The sequence below is a fragment of the Epinephelus lanceolatus genome, chromosome 24 (assembly GCF_041903045.1).
Source record: "Epinephelus lanceolatus isolate andai-2023 chromosome 24, ASM4190304v1, whole genome shotgun sequence".
Lineage (NCBI taxonomy): Eukaryota > Metazoa > Chordata > Actinopteri > Perciformes > Serranidae > Epinephelus > Epinephelus lanceolatus.
Window position 1 is genome coordinate 5,773,834 of NC_135757.1, and position 20,922 is coordinate 5,794,755.

Genomic DNA, 20,922 nt, shown 5'->3' on the forward strand with positions numbered 1-20,922 from the left:
GGTGGGGTTAATTTAATGGATAGAAAATTTGACAAGAAATCAGTTAGTTTGGTCTATCTATCTAAAATCTTTTTCTTTTTATCGTTCACTTCCTGTTGCTCCGGAAGTAAAGGAAACTCACTTTAAGATTATAACAGCAATATACCCTGTTATTTTCTACACAAAAGATTCCGGTTTGATCCTTGTATCCTTTGTTCAATTGAATCTGTAGACCATCTATTTTTCAGTTGTCCCTTTGTCAATTTATTTTGGTCTGAAATTCACAACTGGTTGTCCCTGAAAATCGATAACATACCTTCGTTTACTTTAAATGACATAATTTATTATATGGACAACTTGGACGCTGATTTTTCTGATATTATTAATCTTGTGATTATTTTTTAATATGTATACACTCTTGTAAATGGAATGAAAAAGGTTGAAAAAGTTAACAAATAAAGCTAAAAAAAAATGATTATAGCTCGATTATAAGTCCTCGCTCTGTTGTTCATTATTCCCTTTTGTTTTATTTAGTAAACTTGAATTATTGTCTTTTGTTCCTGTGCCGAAACATATTGTTTGATATTTTTTTGAAGAATTTTGTATGTCATCACCATCTGTGAAGTTTGCAATTGTATCCTTGTTGTTTTTACTCCTTGTCTTGTTTGTATATTCTTTGTTCTGAATAAAGTTTGTAAAAAAAAAAAAAAAAGAAAGTAGCCCTTTTTCCGTTTTTTTCTCTGTAACGCAAACGCAACACGTTCGATACGCTTTACGTCAGCACGCTACGCGCCAATTTTGACAGTACGGAAGTGGGAACAAAACACCAGCGTCAGCGCGTCAATACTCCGGTGTTTTTAACATTTTATCGTTGAATTTTAGCTACTTTTGATAAACAATTATGTCTCAGCAGGCAGGGTATTCACCCAGCTTCAAGCGACCGGCGGAAATAATGCGAATGAGGCGAAAAAGAACCCGAAGCGACGCCAGTGTCTTCTCCAGCCCGAGCGGCCAGGGCTCCTCCTGCAGCCCCGGACAAAGCGACTCATCCCCGGCGGGCGTTCGGCCTTTCTCCCCGGGGCCGCTTTTTAACACCCAGGCCCGCTCTGGAGGTGGGGTGAAACGCAGAAACCCGTTCGCGAACATTGAAAACACTTACAGCCCCAAAAAGAAACTTCTTATTTATAACGACGACGGGAATGCTGAAGCTGGGCACGGGTACAAGACTATGAAGTGGACTGGAGAGGAGGAGTGTGGAGGAGTTTTATCTTTCAGGGCAAAGTTGGCTGAGGCAGAAAATCAGGAGCACCAAGACAGTTCCAGCGAGGTACCTTCTGCTTGAAGAAACTAATGTGTCATTGGAATTTGGTTTTGGGGTGGCACACATTTTTATATTTTCCATTTTCTGTCCTTTGCTGCAGAAGTGTCTCACCTTCTCTGAGGATGACTCCCTATTTGAAGAGGAGAAGGAAGATGTTAAAAGCCCACTGCTGAAGGTTGGATTTCTTTTTCTGCTTTTTGCACGTTGATACAAAAAAAATCTGTCTCCTCACCATTTCGGTTGTTCTCAGTTCAAACATTTGTAGTAAAATTCCTCTCCTCTCTCTCTCTTCCCAGAGTCCCCAGGCCATCGCCCCAGCCTCCATAGCCCCCCCAGTCTGCACAGAGTATCCAGCAGACTGGAGCCTGAAAACCCGCCTCCTCTTCACCTCCCCGCTCACCCTGTCGTGGGCAGAGCACCCCAAAGCCCAAGAGGAAGCTTCGGGGCTCAGTCAGCACTGCAGAGCTCAGTTTGGCAGCCTGCCACACAGTCTACAGGTAGATTTTTGAGTGTAATCATCACTCATAACATCACAGTGATTATCCCTATGTATCATGTTTAGTCAGAGAATCCTCCCTGTCACCTCTCCAGGATCCCAGGTCCTGCTCAGAGCTGCGCTGTGCCTTCCAGCAGAGTCTGGTGTACTGGCAGCACCCCTCCGTGCCTTGGATCTCTCTGTTTCCCCGGATCAACGCTGAGAGGAGCTTCGCTGGGAAGAGCGCCCCATGGGCACAGGATAGAGCGCTGCAGCAGAGTCTCATGAGTGAATGGTGAGGCCAGAGATTCGCAGCAAACTAAGCTAAACTCTCCATCGCAGCATCTCTACTCCCATGCTTTCATATAAAACAAATTAAGTGCTCACCTGCTGCGAAATGGTTTTAGCATTTTCTCTGTGATTGTCTTCTGCAGGTCAGTCAGCCTGTCATCTCTCTACAGTCTACTGAAGGCCAAGCTGTGTCCTTACTTTTATCTCTGCTCCTATCAGGTAGCTATTTGTGTGTGGAGGACGTTACAGTATTTCCCTTTGTAGTCAGTTCGCTTAATCTGATGTGCTCTGTTCTGTTCTGTCAGTTTACAGTGCTGTTCAGGGCAGCAGGTCTTGGCGGCTCGAGCAGCATCACTGCCTTAATTTCTCCGACAACCAGGGGCCTTAGAGAGGCGATGAAGGCTGAAGGTAAGACTTGCCTAGCCTATTACTGGTTGATAAAAAGTGTGACTGCAGCATTGCCAACTCTTCATTCATCTTGTGTGCCTGTAGGTATAGAGTTCAGTCTCCCTCTAGTGGAGGAGAGGAGGAAGAGCAGGGAGCAACACAGTCTGGCAGTACCCCAAGGAGAGGAGGACGAGCCGGAGAAAGTTCAAGAGTAAGTGTGTCGTCTCCGCTGTCTGCTACACTCGCCACTGTATGAGTAAGAGATTGTGTAGATAAGGTGTGAAATGGTACGACAGACAGAGGGATCTCACCAACAGTTCTGCATCCAAAAGGAATGAAGGGGTATTTAGTTTGCAGTAGGGCTGGGCGATATGGCCTAAAAAAATCTGATTTTTTCACAACAAATCCGATTCACGATTTAAATCGATTCCACGTACCTGGGGTCCACAACTTTCAGCATGTGAATAAACCCTGGCTTTTCTGCGCACACACAGACAGACACAGGTGAACACACAGTCTATGGAGCGGAGCCTGTGTTGCGTTCAGACGTCACGTAATTAACAAATTCCAGCACTTGAGTAGGGATATTTTTGTAGGGAGCAACACCTCTCTCACTCGGCAGCATGCCTCTGTTTGAGGTGCTGCAGTAAATTGGTAGTACTGCTACCGGTAGCAACATCAATCAAACATTTAATCATTAATCAGAGTTCCAAATTTATATTTTAGTGTATTGTATGAGACTGATTTAATTCAGTTATTTCTGTTAGCCATTTTGATACTTTGAACCACAAGTTCTGAACAATTGGTGACAAAATTAGCAGTCCAGTTCTTTATAGCTGACCAAGAGTGATTGTTTGTAGTTGTGTTTAAATTGTTTTAAGTTAATGCACATTTTTGTGTCCTCATCTAGTTTATTCCACAGTTTTACACCACAGACAGAGATGCACATACTTTTCAGAGTCGAATGGATGGTAGGATGTTTAAAATTATGATTCCCTCTCTGACCATGAACATCATTTGAATGTTGCTTGGTAACAATTTATTACAGGCTTTAAACAAAATTTGAACAGTTTTGAATTTAACTAGGTCCCTGAATTTTAAAATACCCGATTTTCAAAACAAAGGATTAGTATGATCAAGGTACCCAGCATGATGAACCATCCTTATGACTCTTTTTTGTAAATCTTTTGTAAAGTGCTTTTGTATGCATTTCCCCATACCTCAACACGATAGGACAGATATGGATCAATAAGTGCATAGTACAGAATTTGAAGTGATTTCTGATCTAAAACGTGTTTAGTTTTACCCAGTATTCCAATGCTTCTGGATACTTTGGAGCACAAATATTTGATGTGAGGTTTCCAGCAGAGCTTATGATCAATTAAAACACCAGGAAACTTAATTTCGTAAACTCTTTCGATTTCAACATTTTCAATTTCCAAATGTACTTCTTGCTTAATTTGACGATTTCCAAATTTCATAAACTTAGTTTTGTTCAGGTTTAACGATAATTTGTTTACATCAAACCAACACTTTATTTTTTGCAATTCACGTTTGACCACCAATAATAGCTGCTGCAAGTCCTCCCCTGAACATAAAATATTTGTGTCATCTGCAAAAACCACCCTTGGTTAATAAGGGTCAATATTTCCTTGGTCAGTATTTACAGGAAAGATCATTTCGATGGTGTTAACGTTTTGTATATTCGCGATCATAATTTTTCTGTCGTAGTGGTTCTGAGCTGAAAGAGGGCGCGGACTATAAGGCAGGTGATGAAGGAGAGAATGACGAATACAATAACGATGACGACGGCAGCTTCTCCTGGCTCGAGGAGATGGGAGTCCAGGACAAAATCAAGAAGCCAGACAGCATCAGCATACAACTGTATCCTCCCACTTCTCTCTGTAGGCCGTCCTGTTTATGTAGCATACGGTAGTGATGTCCAAGTGAAGCTTCATGAACCACCAGTTGTATTTGCTGAACCCACTAGATGGCGCTCTTGGTGTAATGAAAAAGGCTCAAAAGATGGCAGTGCAGTTTGGTTTCAACTAGTGATGTCCAAATGAAGCTTCATGAAACACTGCCTTTATTTTTTGGCTCCACTCTGGCACTCTTTGTTCAAAGGGTTGAAACCAAACTGCATTGCCATCCCTTGAGCCTTTTTCATTACACCAAGAGCGCCATCTAGTGGGTTCAGCAAATACAACTGGTGGTTCATGAAGCTTCGTTTGGCCATCACTGGCATACGGCTTAACTCTTCCAATATATTTAAATGATGCCTGCAACATGTTTCAAAAAAGTAAACAGATTAATCAGTCAGAACAACGAGTCAGAGCTCCTTGACCACTGGCGTAGTCGCAGAGAGGGTCAGACCGTGTCCCTGGATCACAAGCCGGAGTCTGTGGTGTGCGTGGAGGGATCCCACACCTTCACCCTCATCAACTTCCTCATCAACTGTAAGAGCCTGGTGGCTTCAGCGGGCTCCCAGGCGGGGTTACCTCCAACGCTCCTGGCTCCCGGTGCTTTCAAAGGAGCCACGATGCACACCCTGAAGGTATTCACACACAAAGACTGTAAATATATATATAGGTGTTTCTGTGTCTGCATCTCTTAGCCTGTGTGTTTTTCTTCAGGCTCGCAGCGTCAATGTGAAGAGCCAAGTTGGTTCTACGTACCAGAACATCAGCAGCCTGGAGATCACAGGTACGCAGCTGCGGGATCTTCTTAATCTAAATCCAGCTTATGCTAGTGGGCTTTTCCACCTGCAAAGGCATCCACAGCATTAATGGTTTCCTCTTTCCTTCAGGACCCATCCTCCCCTCCTCCCTCCACACCATCACAACCCTCCTCCGACCTGCACAGAAAGGAAACTTCTCTGCTGCTCTTTACACACACGCGCCCACTGCTGTCATGAACACATGCAGCACTACGCAACAGGTAGGACAGCCATACACTTTCAGTGAAACGATTGAGTCAATGAGGACATGTTGAACATCTAATGATAGTGATGGCCAAATGAAGCTTCATGAACCACCAGTTGTATTTGCTGAACCCACTAGATGGCGCTCTTGGTGTAATAAAAGGCTCAAGGGATGGCAATGCAGTTTGGTTTCAACTAGTAATGGCCAAATGAAGCTTAATGAACCATTGTCTTTATTTTTTGGGTCCACTCTGGCACTCTTTGTTCAACAAAGGGTTGAAACCAAACTGCATTGCCATCCCTTGAGCCTTTTTCATCACACCAAGAGCGCCATCTAGTGGGTTCCGCAAATACAACTGGTGGTTCATGAAGCTTCGTTTGGACATCACTGTCTAATGAACCGTATGTGTGTTTGCAGTGCACCGGTGGGTCGGACCTGTCCGGTTGCGGCCTCCATCCCGCCTCCATCGAGCAGCTGCGGCAGACGTCCACTCTGAGCAAGACCGCTCTGACTCACATCAACATGAACAACTACAGCTACACCTGGAAGAACTGACGCAGGGAGGTGCTGCACGTCAAGATTGCTATGCGTCACTTTTACTTTACAAAAGACGATAGGAGCAGACAAATGAAATTACACTAGTCTGTCTCTGGATGTGTACATGAGATGCCTTCACACGACATATATTTGATCTCTTTAAAGCTGTGCTCTTGTAACAGATCTGATTTTAATGTTGATGAATGCATACTTTAGTAAGCTTGTTTGAGATTTTGTTTTATTTTTTTATTTTGAAGAAAAGGTTCAGGTTGTGAGACTAAATGCTGAGGAAGTAAACACATTCTCTGAGGATTTATCGACAGTTGGCAACTTTTTGTAGTTGCCACATTCCCAGATTGTACAGTAATAAAACTAGTTTTCTACTCAGTTTCAAACTTTCTTGAGATTTAATAGTTTTTAGCCCAACTGTACCAGGAGCCAGACTGAAAATAAGCCTGTTATTTAAACAATTGAGATTAAAAATAAGATACTGAATGTTTGTGTTCCAGAACGCAATGTTGAATCATAATTAAAACTTTGAATCTGTGGAGTTTTACCCAAAACAAGAGGTACAAGTTAAAGAAGAAAACAGCTAAATTACAAAGCATCGCTGAAAATGAATGCTGAAAAACCTGGAAGTTGAATTGTGAAACTGGCATCGAATGTCAATCCCAATAGAGCCCCATGTCCAGATGCCCAATTTTACAGGGCACATATTTCAGGGCAGGGCTGCTTGAGTGATGGGCTGTCTGTGAGGTGTCACTACAGTCTGATCCACCCCTCGATCCTCCACAGCTCCAACTTCTTGTCCAAATGTGGTCAGCCGAAAGTCCAAACTCAAGACTTCAAAAACAAGAGAATGGGTGATGTCACAGTAGCCATGTGCATTATTCGCACAGTCTGTGGTGAGGGGTTAGGGGTTGAGTGACATGTTAGTTTTTTTGTCTTTATTTATTTCCATATTGTTACAAGAACAGGTGTTTGTGTCTCCTGGTGAGTGTCAATCCAATATTATCTCTCTGAGTTTCTGGTCTCCACTAACTCTTGAGGTCAGTATTTATCTCCTTAGTTTCTAAAAACACCTGATGGTTGAATTAAAGGAAACACTCTCAAAAGAAATCAAGGATTTCAGGATGGACTTCAAGGACAGAACTACACCTTGACTTAGATAAAATGAGCGACAGAGTGGGACAGGTGGAGTGCCGACTTTGGGAGTTACGAATACTGCACCATAAATTAATTAGGTATCTGGTGAATAAAGTTTTGGAGATGGAGGAACGTACTGAATACCTGGAAAACGACCAGACAAAATAATGTGCGTATATTTAACATACCGGAGGAAAGTGAGGGCAACAATATGACAGCCTTCCTCAAGCAGCTGTTCACTGAGGTGCTTCAGATAACTGCCGATATTAACATAATCAGAAAAGGTAAAGATCACAACAGGCCGGTTAAGTGAAACAACAGAGAGCCTTGTACAGATCCATGAGAGGACAACTGGCAGAAAAAAGGCGGGAAAACACACAAAGACAGGACGTAAAACCAGACATGACACATAAGGAGAGAACCTACAAAAAATGTCATGTGGGTTACATTAATTATTTTCTAATATAATAATTCATATTAATAATTTGAACTGTAACAGGTTTGTGATAAAGTGCACGACACAACCTCCTTTCCTGGAACTACACTTTGTGGTCCCACAAAATTTGAGAAGGCATTGGGAGTGCAATTACACCACTAGATGTCACTGTTCACCAACGATAAATGACTTTGCTGTTGAGGCCAGCTTCATTGCAGAGGGATTTCAATTAGTCATTCATTCTAACATGGACTAAACTGTTCTGTTTCAAAGGTATTCTTATAGAGTTTTTAGCATGGCTAATGACTGCACATATAACCTGCTAAGCCTAGAGTAATAGAGTAATAAATAACATGTTCTACTGGCTAATCTATACCTCAAACTAAATGCAAAGTTACCTCTAAAAACCAGCGTTTACTTCCTGTTTCCCTCGACGTAAGAGTTTGTCTTAGCGTAAGAGATGCCATCCGCCTCTATTGAAAGCATGTGGCCCAGCCACCAAAGCTACGTGTGCCCTTGTGATGATGCTCTTCATTTTGGTTTCTCAACAAGGTGAGGAACCAAAAGCTTCCTCTATGAGGTAATCTTGTAAGCATAATGGCTGATTGCTTCAAATGAGTTTGTGGGATTGTCAAACAATATCTCGGGGTTGCTTCTGACTTGTAAAGTTGTGGGTATGCTCGATAGTTTGTAGTGTCAGTCTCTTCTCAAAGGCATTTATGGTGTTTTACTTGGTTGTACGAATGGAAAGTTTGAAGCTAGCTGATATGGTGAAGGGGTTGGCCAACTACTACACCTATAAACACTTTTGCCTTTAGACCTATTCAGATGACACTTCATATGATGCATAGCTTTGCTTGCTCTTCCAGATGATGTTGAGCTTTTCCAAATCCCACTCTTCTTGCCGACAACGTTGCCCGAACAGGTGAAGGCCTCCACAGAGTCAAGTCGCCATTTATTAGAGCTGCTGCTGGAGGAATCTATCATTCAAGAGCCTAACCTTGGCCTACAGTAGATCAGCTTTTCATACAGTGCGCAAACTGCTTGGCTGCACTTCACCTTTATTTAGCAACCTCTGAGTGTGTGTGTGTGTAAACTGGCAAAGAGGGCAGGCTAGGGCTTGTCTGTTGTCTGTAGAAATTCCTCCAGGTTCAGGAATAGCAAATGATAAATGTGTGTGTGCGTGTGTGCGTGTGTGTGTGTGTGTGTGGGGTGGGGGTGGCACAGGTCCAGGTGGTAACATTCAGAAGAGAAAGATAATCAGCTGACCAGTAACCACAAGACAAGTTGTATTTTTCCCGTTTTTTCCCCTTTATCTAAATCAAATCTAAATGTGCGCTGTCAACAATGTCAAAACAAAATGATTGTGTGTGTGTGTGAGTGAGTGTGAGTGAATGTGAGTGAGTGTGTGAGAGAGAGAGAGAGAGAGAGAGAGGAAGGGGCGATGAAAACGTGATCAAACGCAGTTGTCATTTACAGCCAGATTTATATACAGTAAAAATTGACAGTGAATCGCACACGCACTCACACACACACATGAAATGCTACTACAAAATGTTATTGTCGGAATAAATAAAAGCATTTAACAAAACTCCATGCGGCACTGGTTTGTCAGTGTGGTGAGCAAATGGAAAACTGATCCCCACTGGTTGCCATAATCAACAAATGTAAAGTCAGAGATGATAGGCTCAGTTTTTCTAAAACAAAAAAAGTCAACCAAGAATGAGTAGAAACAATGACAGAGGTCAACACAAACAGGCTGTTACACTATGCGGCATAAGCAAATCATCTGTACAAAAACATTAACAAGATCGAAGAGGAAGAAGTCTTGTCTTATAAAGGAAGCTGAGTTGAGATCAGTCGGGTGCTGCTGCATGCACTTTGTCAGTGTAAAACTAAAATGTTACCCTGCTTCTTTCCGTTCATCGGTCCATATTTGGTTCCTTCATTTATTAAAAACCCTGTTGAACAATGCACCTGCCAGCCAGTCTAGTCAGATGGTTTCTCCAGAAATAAAATTCCTAGGAAGCAGTTTCCCAAGTATTACTTCGGGAAGGTGACGACCAATACTGCCGCTCACTGGGAGGCGCAACCACTGAGTTTCCTCCATGCTCACTGCTGATGAGTCTAGAAGAAAATCTAGGGGCAATATACAATACGGTACACGTACAAGTTTGAGTTCGTCTATCTTACAGGGAGTCTCTTGAAGGATAAGTCTGTCAGTATTGTCGAAGGTCCCATGTGAAGACTCAAACCAACAGTGAACGCATCTACCAAAAAGTATCATGAGTGTATCTTCAGCCTGGTAATCGTCTTCCGCCATTGCTGTTTGAAACACTCAGTGACTGTGGCACTGGGCAAAATGTTCCTTTATTTCCAACTCGCCATGTTTGAGCGTTATCTTTGACGTTACATCGACTTATGGCCCCTCATATCTTTTGGATCGGTGTGTATTAATCTGTCCAGTGTTGTCTGATGTCTGTCGTCGCCTTCAACCACCCATGCCGGTTCAGTAAGGTCTCCAGACAGCTTCAGCAGCCGCCATGTTAGTCGGGGAGCTACTGTGGCTGGACTCCACCTCCACGCCCACTATTTCATTCTGATTGGGCAAAGACGGGTGAAGAAGGGAGGAGCCCGTGGAGGCGTTAGTGCATGGTGGCAAGATCCTCGGCGGGGAGCGGGAGTCACTGCTGCCTCCTCCCCCTGCCATCATGGAGAACTGGTACGAGCCGGCAGCGGTGGAGTAGTACAGGTGATACGGTGAGGAGGTGGACTGGAAGGGCCCGTTCTGAGCCTGGTGGGGGTTGTTTGCCGGGTAGGGGGGTGGCAGATAGGTGTGGTACCTCCCCGCTGGAGTGGTCGCCATGGCGGTTGCCATGGTGATTCCAAGGGCGCTGTTGGAGACGGCGTTGTGTGAGGGGGCGTAGGTGAAGGCGCCCGCCGTCGGAGGGTAGTGGACACGGGGGTCTGAGAAGCGGGAGTCAGGCAAGGAGGGGAGGGAGGTGAAAGGTCGCTCTAAAGTCATCCTGGGGTCGCCAAAGGCTGTGAGGTCAGGACCTTGAAGAGAAAGGTCAGAGGTTACAACCTACGAATTCACCGACTTCTCCTTGTTTTCTGTGTGTCCACGTGCTCGTGTGTGTTACCTGTGAGTCGTGAGGAAAGGTCACCGAGCGTAGATCGACCTGGCGAGAGGGGGTTGGCTGTGTGGACGGAGGGTGTGGTTATCTGGCCAAGGTAAGGGTATGATTGGTCGTAGGACCAAGATGGAGACGACTGCATCTGTCTGGAGTCTAAGAGAGGAAGAGAGAGATTAATCATAGAAAGGTTTAAAGCAAAGGGTTTTGATCAGTAAATGTGAGTGGTTGTTTCCACTTGAGTCAGCCATCTTTATTTCCTAGAGGGGCACTTCAGACATTTAGTATTACACCTCTAGGGACTCACAAGAGGCAGATTGAAAGTGAATACTGAATAGCAGTCTTGAGACAGAAGCTGTTGATAGTAAAAGGGACAGAAGAGAAAGAGATAGAGGAGAGGAAGCAATTAACTTCGGGTGGGGGTGGACGGATGAAGGGGAGAGTTGTGTCTGAGTGTGTGTTGGAGTTATTTCATTCAATCCAGTCTTTTTCCCCGCAGTCTAATAAATGGCACTGATCACCCACAGACTTGCAGACAAGTGTGTACTTGTTTGTGTGTGTGTGTGTGTGCGCAGTCAGAAGAGGAAGCAAATTGTACACAGCAGCTAAGACGTCAATGAAGGCTTTTCAAGTCTAGCCAAGAGCTCGATGTGTATGTGGTGGTGTATCTGGGTGGTGGTGGTGAAGCCCAGGCCCCGTGCCAAGCCCCCTCGTCGCCTGGGTTTTCTCCCCAGGCAGAGCGCACTAATGTACGGCAGGAGTCACACGTGACTGGCTATTTAGAAATTGAGCTAGAACACATAGAAAGACACATATGTGGTATGGTGCATTGCCGTGGTTCTTTGTGAAAACCATGTCGCGTTTATCATTCACAGTCAAGAAAAGTAGTGAAGTGAAAAAAGGAAAGTCAGTATTAAAGGAGAAATGAAAGCCAAGCGTTGAAGGGAGGAGGGGTTGATGACGAGGATAGTGCGGGGAGAAAAGGAAAGACAGGAGGAAGAGAAAGAGAGCGAAATCGAGAATGGCTTCATAACGGTTTCCTGTTGCTATTTACACGTTCACAGCAGTGAGAAAAACACAGAAAGCAGGAAGTACTGAGCGAGCGCTACCTCTCAGTTTCTCTTTTACTGAGCCTTTAGTTCCCATCACTATTCTACACTAGCTGCTTAAAAGGAATGCTAATTATGATATTAGCCTGACTTAGCTTTGGATTTGTTTGCAGTGAAGTAGCACCTCCTTTAATGGCCACTAGATGCTGGCTCTAAGGACTCTGCTTGAGGCCCTCCTGATATGTATCTTACTATATTATCACGAAAACTCTGTGTGTGTGTTCCATGTTTTTCTCCTCACTGACTTGGTCAATCCATGTGAAATTTGGCACAGTGGTAGAGGGTCATGGGAGGATGCCAATGAAGCAATATTATGTCATTTGGCCAAAGGGGAGCGCTATAGCAACCGATTGAAATTGCAAACTTTGAATGGGCATATCTCATGCCCCGTATGTCATAGAGACATGAAACTTTGCACAGAGATGCCTCTCCTCATGAGGAACACATTTGCCTTAAGAACCCATAACTTTTAACGATTTTCCGCCATTTTGAATTTTTTGAAAAACATTTCAAATGGATCTCTTCCTAGGAAGTTTGAGCGATCTGCATGGAACTGGGTGAACATAATCTAGGGACCAATATCTAAAGTTCCCTCTTGGCAAAAGTTGGAAAACTTACTAAAACTGAGCTTCTATAAGGCAATGAATATTGCGGAGGGCGTGGCTCATCACATAAAGGTGTATAACATCTCAAGGGTTTCACCCATCACCACGCAACTTTGTAGGCATATGACCACACATAATCTGAGGGGACCCCTCCATTATTGACCCCATCAAACAAAATGGGGGCGCTAGAGAGCTCATTTCTTATCTAGGCCTAACCGCCATATGGATTTTTACTAAACTTGGTAGATATGTAGAACAGGACGCCTCAAGGTGACTGGAGAAATTTAACTCTAATTGGCAACTGGGTGGCGCTATAACAACAGAAAAATGCTTACAAATGGCTAAAATGCGGCCGATCGCTGTGGCTCCCCCTGTGGACCAATGTTTTTGTTTCTCTAATTTTTGGTATGACTAAGTCATGGTATGGTATGCTGCTGCAACAAGGGCTAGCCGCACCTTTCCCATGTGAACTACCAGTGCGCCCCACTTTTAAGTCAATACAACATATAAACACTTTAACTATCCGCCTTTCAACGTGCTACCTCAACTACTAATGTAACAGTTTTAACTATCGATGGTACTACTGCACTTTCAATAAAGCAATCGTACTATCACATTCACAAAAACTCTGAAGTCTGAATACATTGCTCTTCTTAATGGGTTCAGTTGACTATTTAATCTGAAATTTCCTATGACCTGTATCCCAAACACACACCATGTGAAACTGTACGTGGGCAACTGTGCACTCAGTGGGTATGGACTAGTGTATCTTAATCTTTTAGAATTTGTATGCATAGAGTTTTATTAAATTCTGACAGTTCTACATTTTCTCTTTTTTCTCTTATAGTGTCACTTCCTGCCAGCTGACTCTCATTTCCTCCTTAAGATATGACTTGCTTCCCCTCTCTCTCTCTCTCTCTCTCTCTCTCACACACACACACACACACACACACACAAACAGCGTCACTACCACTAAGGGCAGAAGAGGAACAGACACTGTATTTTAGTACCACATGGAGTATCCACGGCAACCGCAACACACTCTCTCACGCGCACTGACACATACACACTCAGACCACAATGGACCTCACAAAAACCACAAGGAGGAACAATGAGATTTGACGCAAGCTGTATGCACAAGTTTAAGAAACACACACACACACACACACACACACACACACACACACACACACACAGGTTGCTAATAAAGTTTAATCAAGGCACTCATTATTTTTCTAACGGCCATTAAACGAACTGTAATTTGAAGCAATCCTTCAACACTTTGGATCGTATGCTTATCCCAGTCTTACTAGCCTATATTAGGAAGTGTGACTACAAACTTAAAAGGAAATAAGTTCTGACAACTAGAGACACTGTTGAATCATTATTATGATGCGTATATGAGGTATGAACGTATGAACGTCCAAAAATGGTCCTTTCACTACTGTCAGCAAGTTTTGCGTATAGAGAAAGATTCAGCTGGAGGAAGTGAGGCATCAGTCTCACTCACCTCCCTTGCAGAACACCAGCAACCAAACTACACCATCATAGGAGGTGTACAGAACACAGTTTGTCGTAGACAAGCAGGAAGATGGAATACTCTTCCTTGCTCTTCGCTTCCTTTCTTGATTAAGGACGACAGATGTAGTTGAGGTTTAGGTTCTTACCGGCAGTTATCTGAGCATGTGTGGGACTGGAGAAGGTAGCCGAGTTGAGTGTTGCTGATTGGCGGGTGTTGGCAGGGTGTTGATGGTGATGGTGGTGAGGAGGCGTCACCCTCATTGAGCTCCGTCTCAGCTGCTCCAGCTCCGTTAGCCTCTCGGAAAAAGCCAGCGAGCCGGGTTTGACCTCGTCCATCTTCTGACGATGACCTAGGAGAGAGAGGTGACATGACACTATCATGAATCTCAGAGGTCTGTCCATTTAGGGAGCACAAGTGCTTGTGAATCAGTGTCACCTGCTTTGGTGCAAATCAAAGTGACAACAGGTGCAATGGAGAGGCAAAATCAAGACAACCCCCCAGAGGGGAATGGTTTTGCATGTGGTGTCCACAGACAGTTGCTCTCTCCTTATCCTTCCTGACTGAGTCTTCTCTAGTTTTGTGTTCTGCTAGTGTCCTTGTCACTACTGGTAGCATGAGGCGGTACCTGCAGCCCAATCAGGTTGCACAGATAATCCAGCTCCTCCAGGATAGCCCATCTATACGTGTGGTCGCAAGACAGTTGGCTGTGTCTTCCAGCACAGTCTCAAGAGCATGGAGGAGATACCAGGAGACTGGCTGTTACACCAGGAGAGCTGGACAGGGCCGTAGAAGCGCATCAACCCAGCAGCAGGACCGGTATCTGCTCCTTTGTGTGAGGAGGAACAGGAGGAGCACTGCCAGAGCCCGACAAAATGACCTCCAGCAGGCTACTGGTGTGCATGTTTCTGACCACACTGTCCGACTCCATGAGGGTGGCATGAGGGCCAAACATCCTCTAGTGGGACCTATGCTCACAGCCCAGCACCGTGCAGCTTGATTGGCATTCGCCAGAGAACACCAGAGCTGGCAGGTCCGCCACTTGCACCCCGTTCTCTTCACAGATGAGAGCAGGTTCACACTAATTACATGTGATAGGCGTAGAAGATCAGGACACGCCATGGTGGACGTTATGCTGGCTGTAACATCATCCAGCATGACCGGTTTGGTGGTGGGTCAGTGATGGTCTGAGGAGGCAGATCCTTGGAGGGTCGCACAGACCTCCATGTCAGAGCCAACGGTACCCTGACTGCTGTTAGGGACCGGGATGAAATCCTCAGAGCGACTGTCTGACCTGATGCTGGTGCAGAGGGCCCTGGGTTCCTCCTGGTGCAGCGGGCCCTGGGTTCCTCCTGGTGCAGCGGGCCCTGGGTTCCTCCTGGTGCAGTGGGCCCTGGGTTCCTCCTGTTGCAGTGGGCCCTGGGTTCCTCCTGGTGCAGCGGGCCCTGGGTTCCCCCTGGTGCAGCGGGCCCTGGGTTCCTCCTGGTGCAGGACAATGCCCGGCCTCATGTGACCAGAGTGTGTCAGCAGTTCCTGGATGACGAAGGCATTGATGCCATTGACTGGCCCTCTTGTTCCTCTGACCTAAATCCAGTTGAGCACCTTTGGGGCGTTATGTATCGGTGCGTCTGACGCCACCAAGTACCTTTGAATCCTGCCCTCAGCTGGTTGATGATTTTGGTTTCCACTGACTGTTATTACGCTATTTTGTTCTCAACAAATTGTGCAACATACATCAGTAAAGATTTTCAACTTGAATAATTGTTCATCAAGATCTGACATGCGATAAAGGGTTCCCTTATTTTTTTCAGCAGTATATATATTGCCCCCTTGCACCTGCTCTCTGCAGTTTCAATTGAAAGTGAACACAAAGATGTATAGAGGTGATTTGTCAGCTGAATCTTGTAATTTGATTACATAATCCAAGGATTACAGTAACAGTTACAGCCCCACACAGGCTATAACAATGTCACAACACTGTTAACACTCTGTCTGCTACTGCGCTCGGGAATCTGACGGTGGGCGCCACATAGGGGTCTGGCTGTCTCTCTGAGTGTGTGTGTGTGTGTGTGTGTGTGTGTGTCAGTGTGTGTGTGCAGTGGTCTGTCACGCTGTCTGTGGTGTTGGCTGCACTTCAAAGCACTGAGACTGAGCTCCAGTTACAGGCACTTCCTCCCAGTGGAGGAAGTGTGCGCATGTGTGTTTGTGTGTGTGGGCGAGTTAGAGACGAGTGATGGTTATTCACAGCTGAGCGGAGCTGGCAGGAGTCTTCCTCTCTGTCACCTCACGTCTTTTCTGACCAGTGCCACTCAGCCCAGTTCCATTTAACATGAATCATAATTATAGGACAAACTGTGTATTAGTGCGTATTAACTGTCTTTCTCTTTTGCTTGCCGTCATCTGCCTTTAGAAATCCTTATGTTTCATCAGAGTGTGAGAGAGGAACTCAGTGTTGCATCAGGTTCCTTATTGACTCACTCAACTGAGAGTTTGCTGGAGGGATCAGAAACATGTCTTCACTTAGATTCTAGTTGACTACAATACAAATTTAAGTACGACTGTAGATAGCAAATTGAGCTCACATGTTCATAAAGTATAGTACGATTGTTACTTTTTTAGAGATATTTTTTGGAGCTTTTTGCCTCCAAAAAACATTCGAGTCCGGCCTGCGACCCTTTGCTGTGTGTCAGTCCCCACTCTCTCTCTCTGTCTGTCTCCCCATTTCACACACTGTCCTGTCCATTAAAGACAAAAAGCCTACAAAAATAATCTTTAAAAAAAAAGTCCACCGGTTAGGGAGACTGGGGTTGGTTGTAACAAAGGGATAGTTGTAACACTCTCAGTTTGGCCAATTAGAAATGAGCTATGGTGACATCAACATAGTCCATGCCCATTTACAATTGGAGCTCACTGGTGAAGCCGCATGTCTCTGAGTCCAAGTTTGTCTGTTCTAGAGCCAAAAAACAGTTCTTCAGGTGAGACACCAAACATTTTCATCACATTTGTTTTTTGCATTGTGTCCATTGTGTTCTATGGACAATTGTTTCACTTACATAGGCTCAAGTAGTAGTTTCTCTAGTTTAATTTGATGTGTTTTATTAGCGCTAGCTTTGAAGCTAAATGCTAAAAACGGTTAGCTCTTTCATGGCTGCTAGGCAGGGGGAGGGTTGTAACTAAGGATAGACCGATACATCGGCCGGCCGATATATCGGGCCGATATTTGAGTGTTTTACTTGTATTGGCATCGGCCAATACGCGCGTGGGTTCGCGGATTTATTTTTCCCTGGCACTTTTTTTCAATTGAAAGTATGTGGTTAAGTTGAACAAAGCTGTTGAATCCTACTGTGTACAGTAGTTGTTGTTTTATTTATGCTTCAGCTTAAATATTTGTTTATTTCATAAAGACATTACTGGAAGATTTAAGAGCACTGAACTCTTTTTTTTTATTTGAATGTATAATAATAATAATAATAATAATAATATTCTACCTGTTCTACCTCAACTTTCCATCTTGTTTTAGTATTTTTTACTGTTCAATAAATGTTTCTTATTTTAAACTTGAGACCTGTAATATTTGTTATCATTGTGTCATTTTTTTTTATGTAAATTGAGGGAGCAAAAGCAGTATCGGCCCCAAATATCAGCTCAAGAAAATCGGCAGTCCATAATCGGTCATCGGCTAAGGGTGATGGAAAAAAATCGGTATCGGCATCGGCCCTAAAAAATCCATATCGGTCTAACTGTTAAAATGCTGTTCAAACGTCAACCTCATTCAGGCTACAACGCGCACACACACACACACACACACACACACAGGTTAATATTTTACTATTCTTGATTTTATTTATTTTATGTTGTTATAATACATTTCTATTTATTTTAATATTATAATTATTGTATTCTTACAAGTTTATTGTTCCTTCTTTATTATTCATTAAAGTGCTTGAATACATTTAGCCTATTGTGAATCTTTTTTAAGCACAATAATTTAATTGTTACATCCATCCCCAGCTAGTGTTACAACTCACCCCGGTACTGGGGTACGTTGTAACAATATACGTCTTTGTATTTGACATTAATTTCCATAATCTGTGATGGCGTAGTATAGGTCAAAGTGTGTGTTATTTATAGCAGACAAATATGGCTACCATGTATCAAAATTTAAGAGCTCTAACAAAAAAACCCACTGAGTTACACTTGCTCAAACAAAAAGTGTTACAATCATCCCCGGTCTCCCCTACATATAGCTAGCCCCAAATAAACTAATATACCATAGGACTAAAAAATAGCCCTGGCATTTATTTGTTTCAATCACTGACCTTAACCGGTGTATATTTGTGTATATGTATATGTTACTATGCTACAGACAAATGAAATGTGATTACAGTAACATTGTAACATTGTACTAAACTTTTTTTTAGGTTTAGTGAAGCAATTGACCCCTTACACAGACCTAAATCCTTATTTATTGGGGGCTCATGCGGGATAGAACATCCATGAGGTGAAGTTTTTGTGAGAATCTCGTGGCCTTTTTGTGTGGACGTCATCTCTTTTGTTAAATTATTTGTGGTTGTTGCTCTGTGTTTAGTTGAAACTTTAGATTTGAGCACCCTGACTAGGTGGTCACCGTGCAGGTTTTAAGATCTTGCCACTTTTTAATTGTTGGTGGTAATCCTGAGTGGGGGCACGCTTCAGGATTTTACAGTTGGATACTTCTTTGGTCTTCTGTGACGCACTGAGTTCAGCGTTTATAGCCGTCTTGTTTGATCCAAATTTGACCTGAGGTAACACTTTATCAGCCGTAGTCCCATCTGTTGTGACTTAATAACACCAAATGCTGCATATTGAAGATGTGTTTGCATGTAGTGCTGGGTGCTCTGAGCACCATTGTTCCAGATTTCAGTGCATCTGGTTTCGTCTACATGCTCAGGTCAACATCGACCTCTGAGTCTTAGTTCTAAATAGTCAACCTATTTATTCATTGTTTTAAGCGTGGGGGTGTTAAAGCTGTGTGTGTGTGTTCTCTGCTGCTGTCCCTTTTCCCTGCCTTGCAGACCTGCCCAGGTGTGCTGCATTACCTAACGAGGTGCAGTGCACCTGGCGTGGAGGAGGTGTTAAAGAGCTCTTGTGGCAGCAGCAGAGGAGAGAGGCCTCTGGTGTGGGGACTGCTGGTCCTGTTTGCTTGTTTTACTTGTCATAAATCCCATGGATGTGAGTGTTTTAAAGGTGTTGCCGTGTGGCAGCATACTGACAATGCTAAGATGCTTCACCAGGTTTAATTTAGTCGTGCAGAATTTTGTGACATCAACCCACATGTGTGTTTTTTTAAAGCAACACAAAATGTGTGCAGGGAGTGCATAGAGAATTCGATGGGACTAAAAACGGAACCCTGTGGGACTCCACGTGTTATTATCTGCTGAGGAGGGGAAAAAGTCACTCACGCCGTGGCTCTCTGGGCCCATCAACTGTGATTTTAATGGCTCTCTGGTATGTGGCCACCTGAGGAGGGTTGGTGAACACTGTGATGGTGAGAGTGAAGCTCTTCCCTGTGAAAGAAAAGGGAAGGAAGGAAGCGGGAGCAAAGGGCAGACAGAAGAGAACAGGAAATAGAATGGAAAAGAAAAATGTGTTAATTAATATTAGGATCTTTTCATTATCTTTATCTTGATTATGCTAGATTACATTGATTTTGCATTAATTAAGGTGTGCCAATATACTATTTTAAAAAACACTTAAAACCAATTGCATGTTTTATTTGACCATGACATAATCCAAAAATATCAAGTGTCTGTACCACACATATATGGGACTATTCATGTGTGTGTGGTGTGTGGAAGTGAGTGTGGAAGTACCACCCACTCACCACATGTGCAGACCACCACTGTTATTGAATGCCAGGGTCAGAGTAAAGTTACAGCGTGCAGACAGTCACACACACACACACACACACACGCGGGTGTTACTCTCACTTATGTGCCTGTTTACTCTCTCTTAACATTTCCCAATGATTACACGTTAAAGTGACATAGCACATTCGGAAAAAGCCGTCACAACATTTCCAAAGATAAATATAGACCAGAGCCACATGATTTGCATTCACACACACACGGTGGATTTGTTATCAAACGGACAACACAGAGCATTTAGCCTCAAACTGTGGGAGCTTGTGCTGTGTATAGAGTGTGGGCGTCATATCAAGGCAGCAGGGATGACGCTGGAACATCTAATAATCACACAGATGGAATATTGATATCGGACAATCCTTTAAAAACCTTTGAATATTGGCACATGACACACACGACGTTGATTTGAAATTAAAATGAAGTTTAACCAAGCAAGTTTGCTGACCACTGATTTGACCACTAGGGGGGGTGTTATCACTTCAAATGTTCTCTCCAGCGTCCACATCTACACAGCATACACATTGTTTACTCTCCATCCTGCTCTATACACAGTGTATTCCGTGTGGTATAAATAGTATACAGTGTAGAGGAACATGAAGTGTGTTTTCGCGCAGGTTGTTTACAGAGAGAACTTAGAGTAAGATTTTGGCTGATAGAGACACAGGAGGGAGGGAGGGGGGAGAACAGCTGAAGTCTTTGTGTCTGTTGTGTCTATCAGCCAGCCGGTGGCATCACTCTCTCTCTCTCACACACACACACACACACACACACACATGGAATCACAAATGTACGTGTGTGTGTGTGTCTTGACAACAGTGTTTTCCGTGACTGTCTCTCTAATCGCCCTTATGTCTCTCACTGTCTGTAGATAACTTAAGAGGTGTGTGTGTTGCTCAGTTAGTGTCAATCAGATGGAATTTGTTATGCACACTATTTTCAAAACAGCAATGTGTGTGTGTGTGTGTGTGTGTGTGTGTTTTACCGGAATAATAAAGTGGTGTGTGTGTGTGTGTGTGTGTGTGTGTGTGTGTGTGTGTGTGTGTGTTTTACCGGAATAATAAAGTGGTGTGTGTGTGTGTGTTCACAGAGTGTGATACTGTGAAAGAGAAAAATGGCAGTCCTGTTTAAAAGAGGAACTAAAAGCGAGATTTAAAACTGG

General features: G+C 43.8%; 2 protein-coding genes across 5 annotated transcripts in view; one reads left to right on the top strand and one right to left on the bottom strand.

Annotated features, from left to right (window-relative positions):
• Nucleotides 1-768: 768 nt before the first annotated feature.
• On the top strand, nucleotides 769-6,130 carry donson (DNA replication fork stabilization factor DONSON). The gene is made up of 12 exons (XM_033615753.2): nucleotides 769-1,306; nucleotides 1,401-1,475; nucleotides 1,597-1,797; nucleotides 1,892-2,070; nucleotides 2,210-2,285; nucleotides 2,372-2,474; nucleotides 2,559-2,664; nucleotides 4,185-4,337; nucleotides 4,809-5,007; nucleotides 5,087-5,156; nucleotides 5,260-5,390; nucleotides 5,792-6,130. Exons 1-12 carry the CDS (start codon nucleotides 881-883, stop codon nucleotides 5,927-5,929), a joined length of 1,857 nt encoding a protein of 618 aa, XP_033471644.1. The 5' UTR covers nucleotides 769-880; the 3' UTR covers nucleotides 5,930-6,130.
• A 2,832-nt stretch (nucleotides 6,131-8,962) lies between these two features.
• Nucleotides 8,963-20,922, bottom strand: part of runx1 (RUNX family transcription factor 1) — a 47,251-nt gene continuing 35,291 nt past the window's right edge. For all 4 annotated transcript variants that reach the window (XM_078165939.1, XM_033615775.2, XM_078165941.1 and 1 more), the window contains 4 exons: nucleotides 19,302-19,406; nucleotides 14,009-14,212; nucleotides 10,637-10,783; nucleotides 8,963-10,550 (listed from right to left, as the gene is read on the bottom strand). In XM_078165939.1, coding sequence (XP_078022065.1) covers nucleotides 10,003-10,550; nucleotides 10,637-10,783; nucleotides 14,009-14,212; nucleotides 19,302-19,406 — 1,004 coding nt within the window. In that variant the 3' untranslated portion in view covers nucleotides 8,963-10,002. The remainder of the gene's footprint in view (nucleotides 10,551-10,636; nucleotides 10,784-14,008; nucleotides 14,213-19,301; nucleotides 19,407-20,922) is intronic.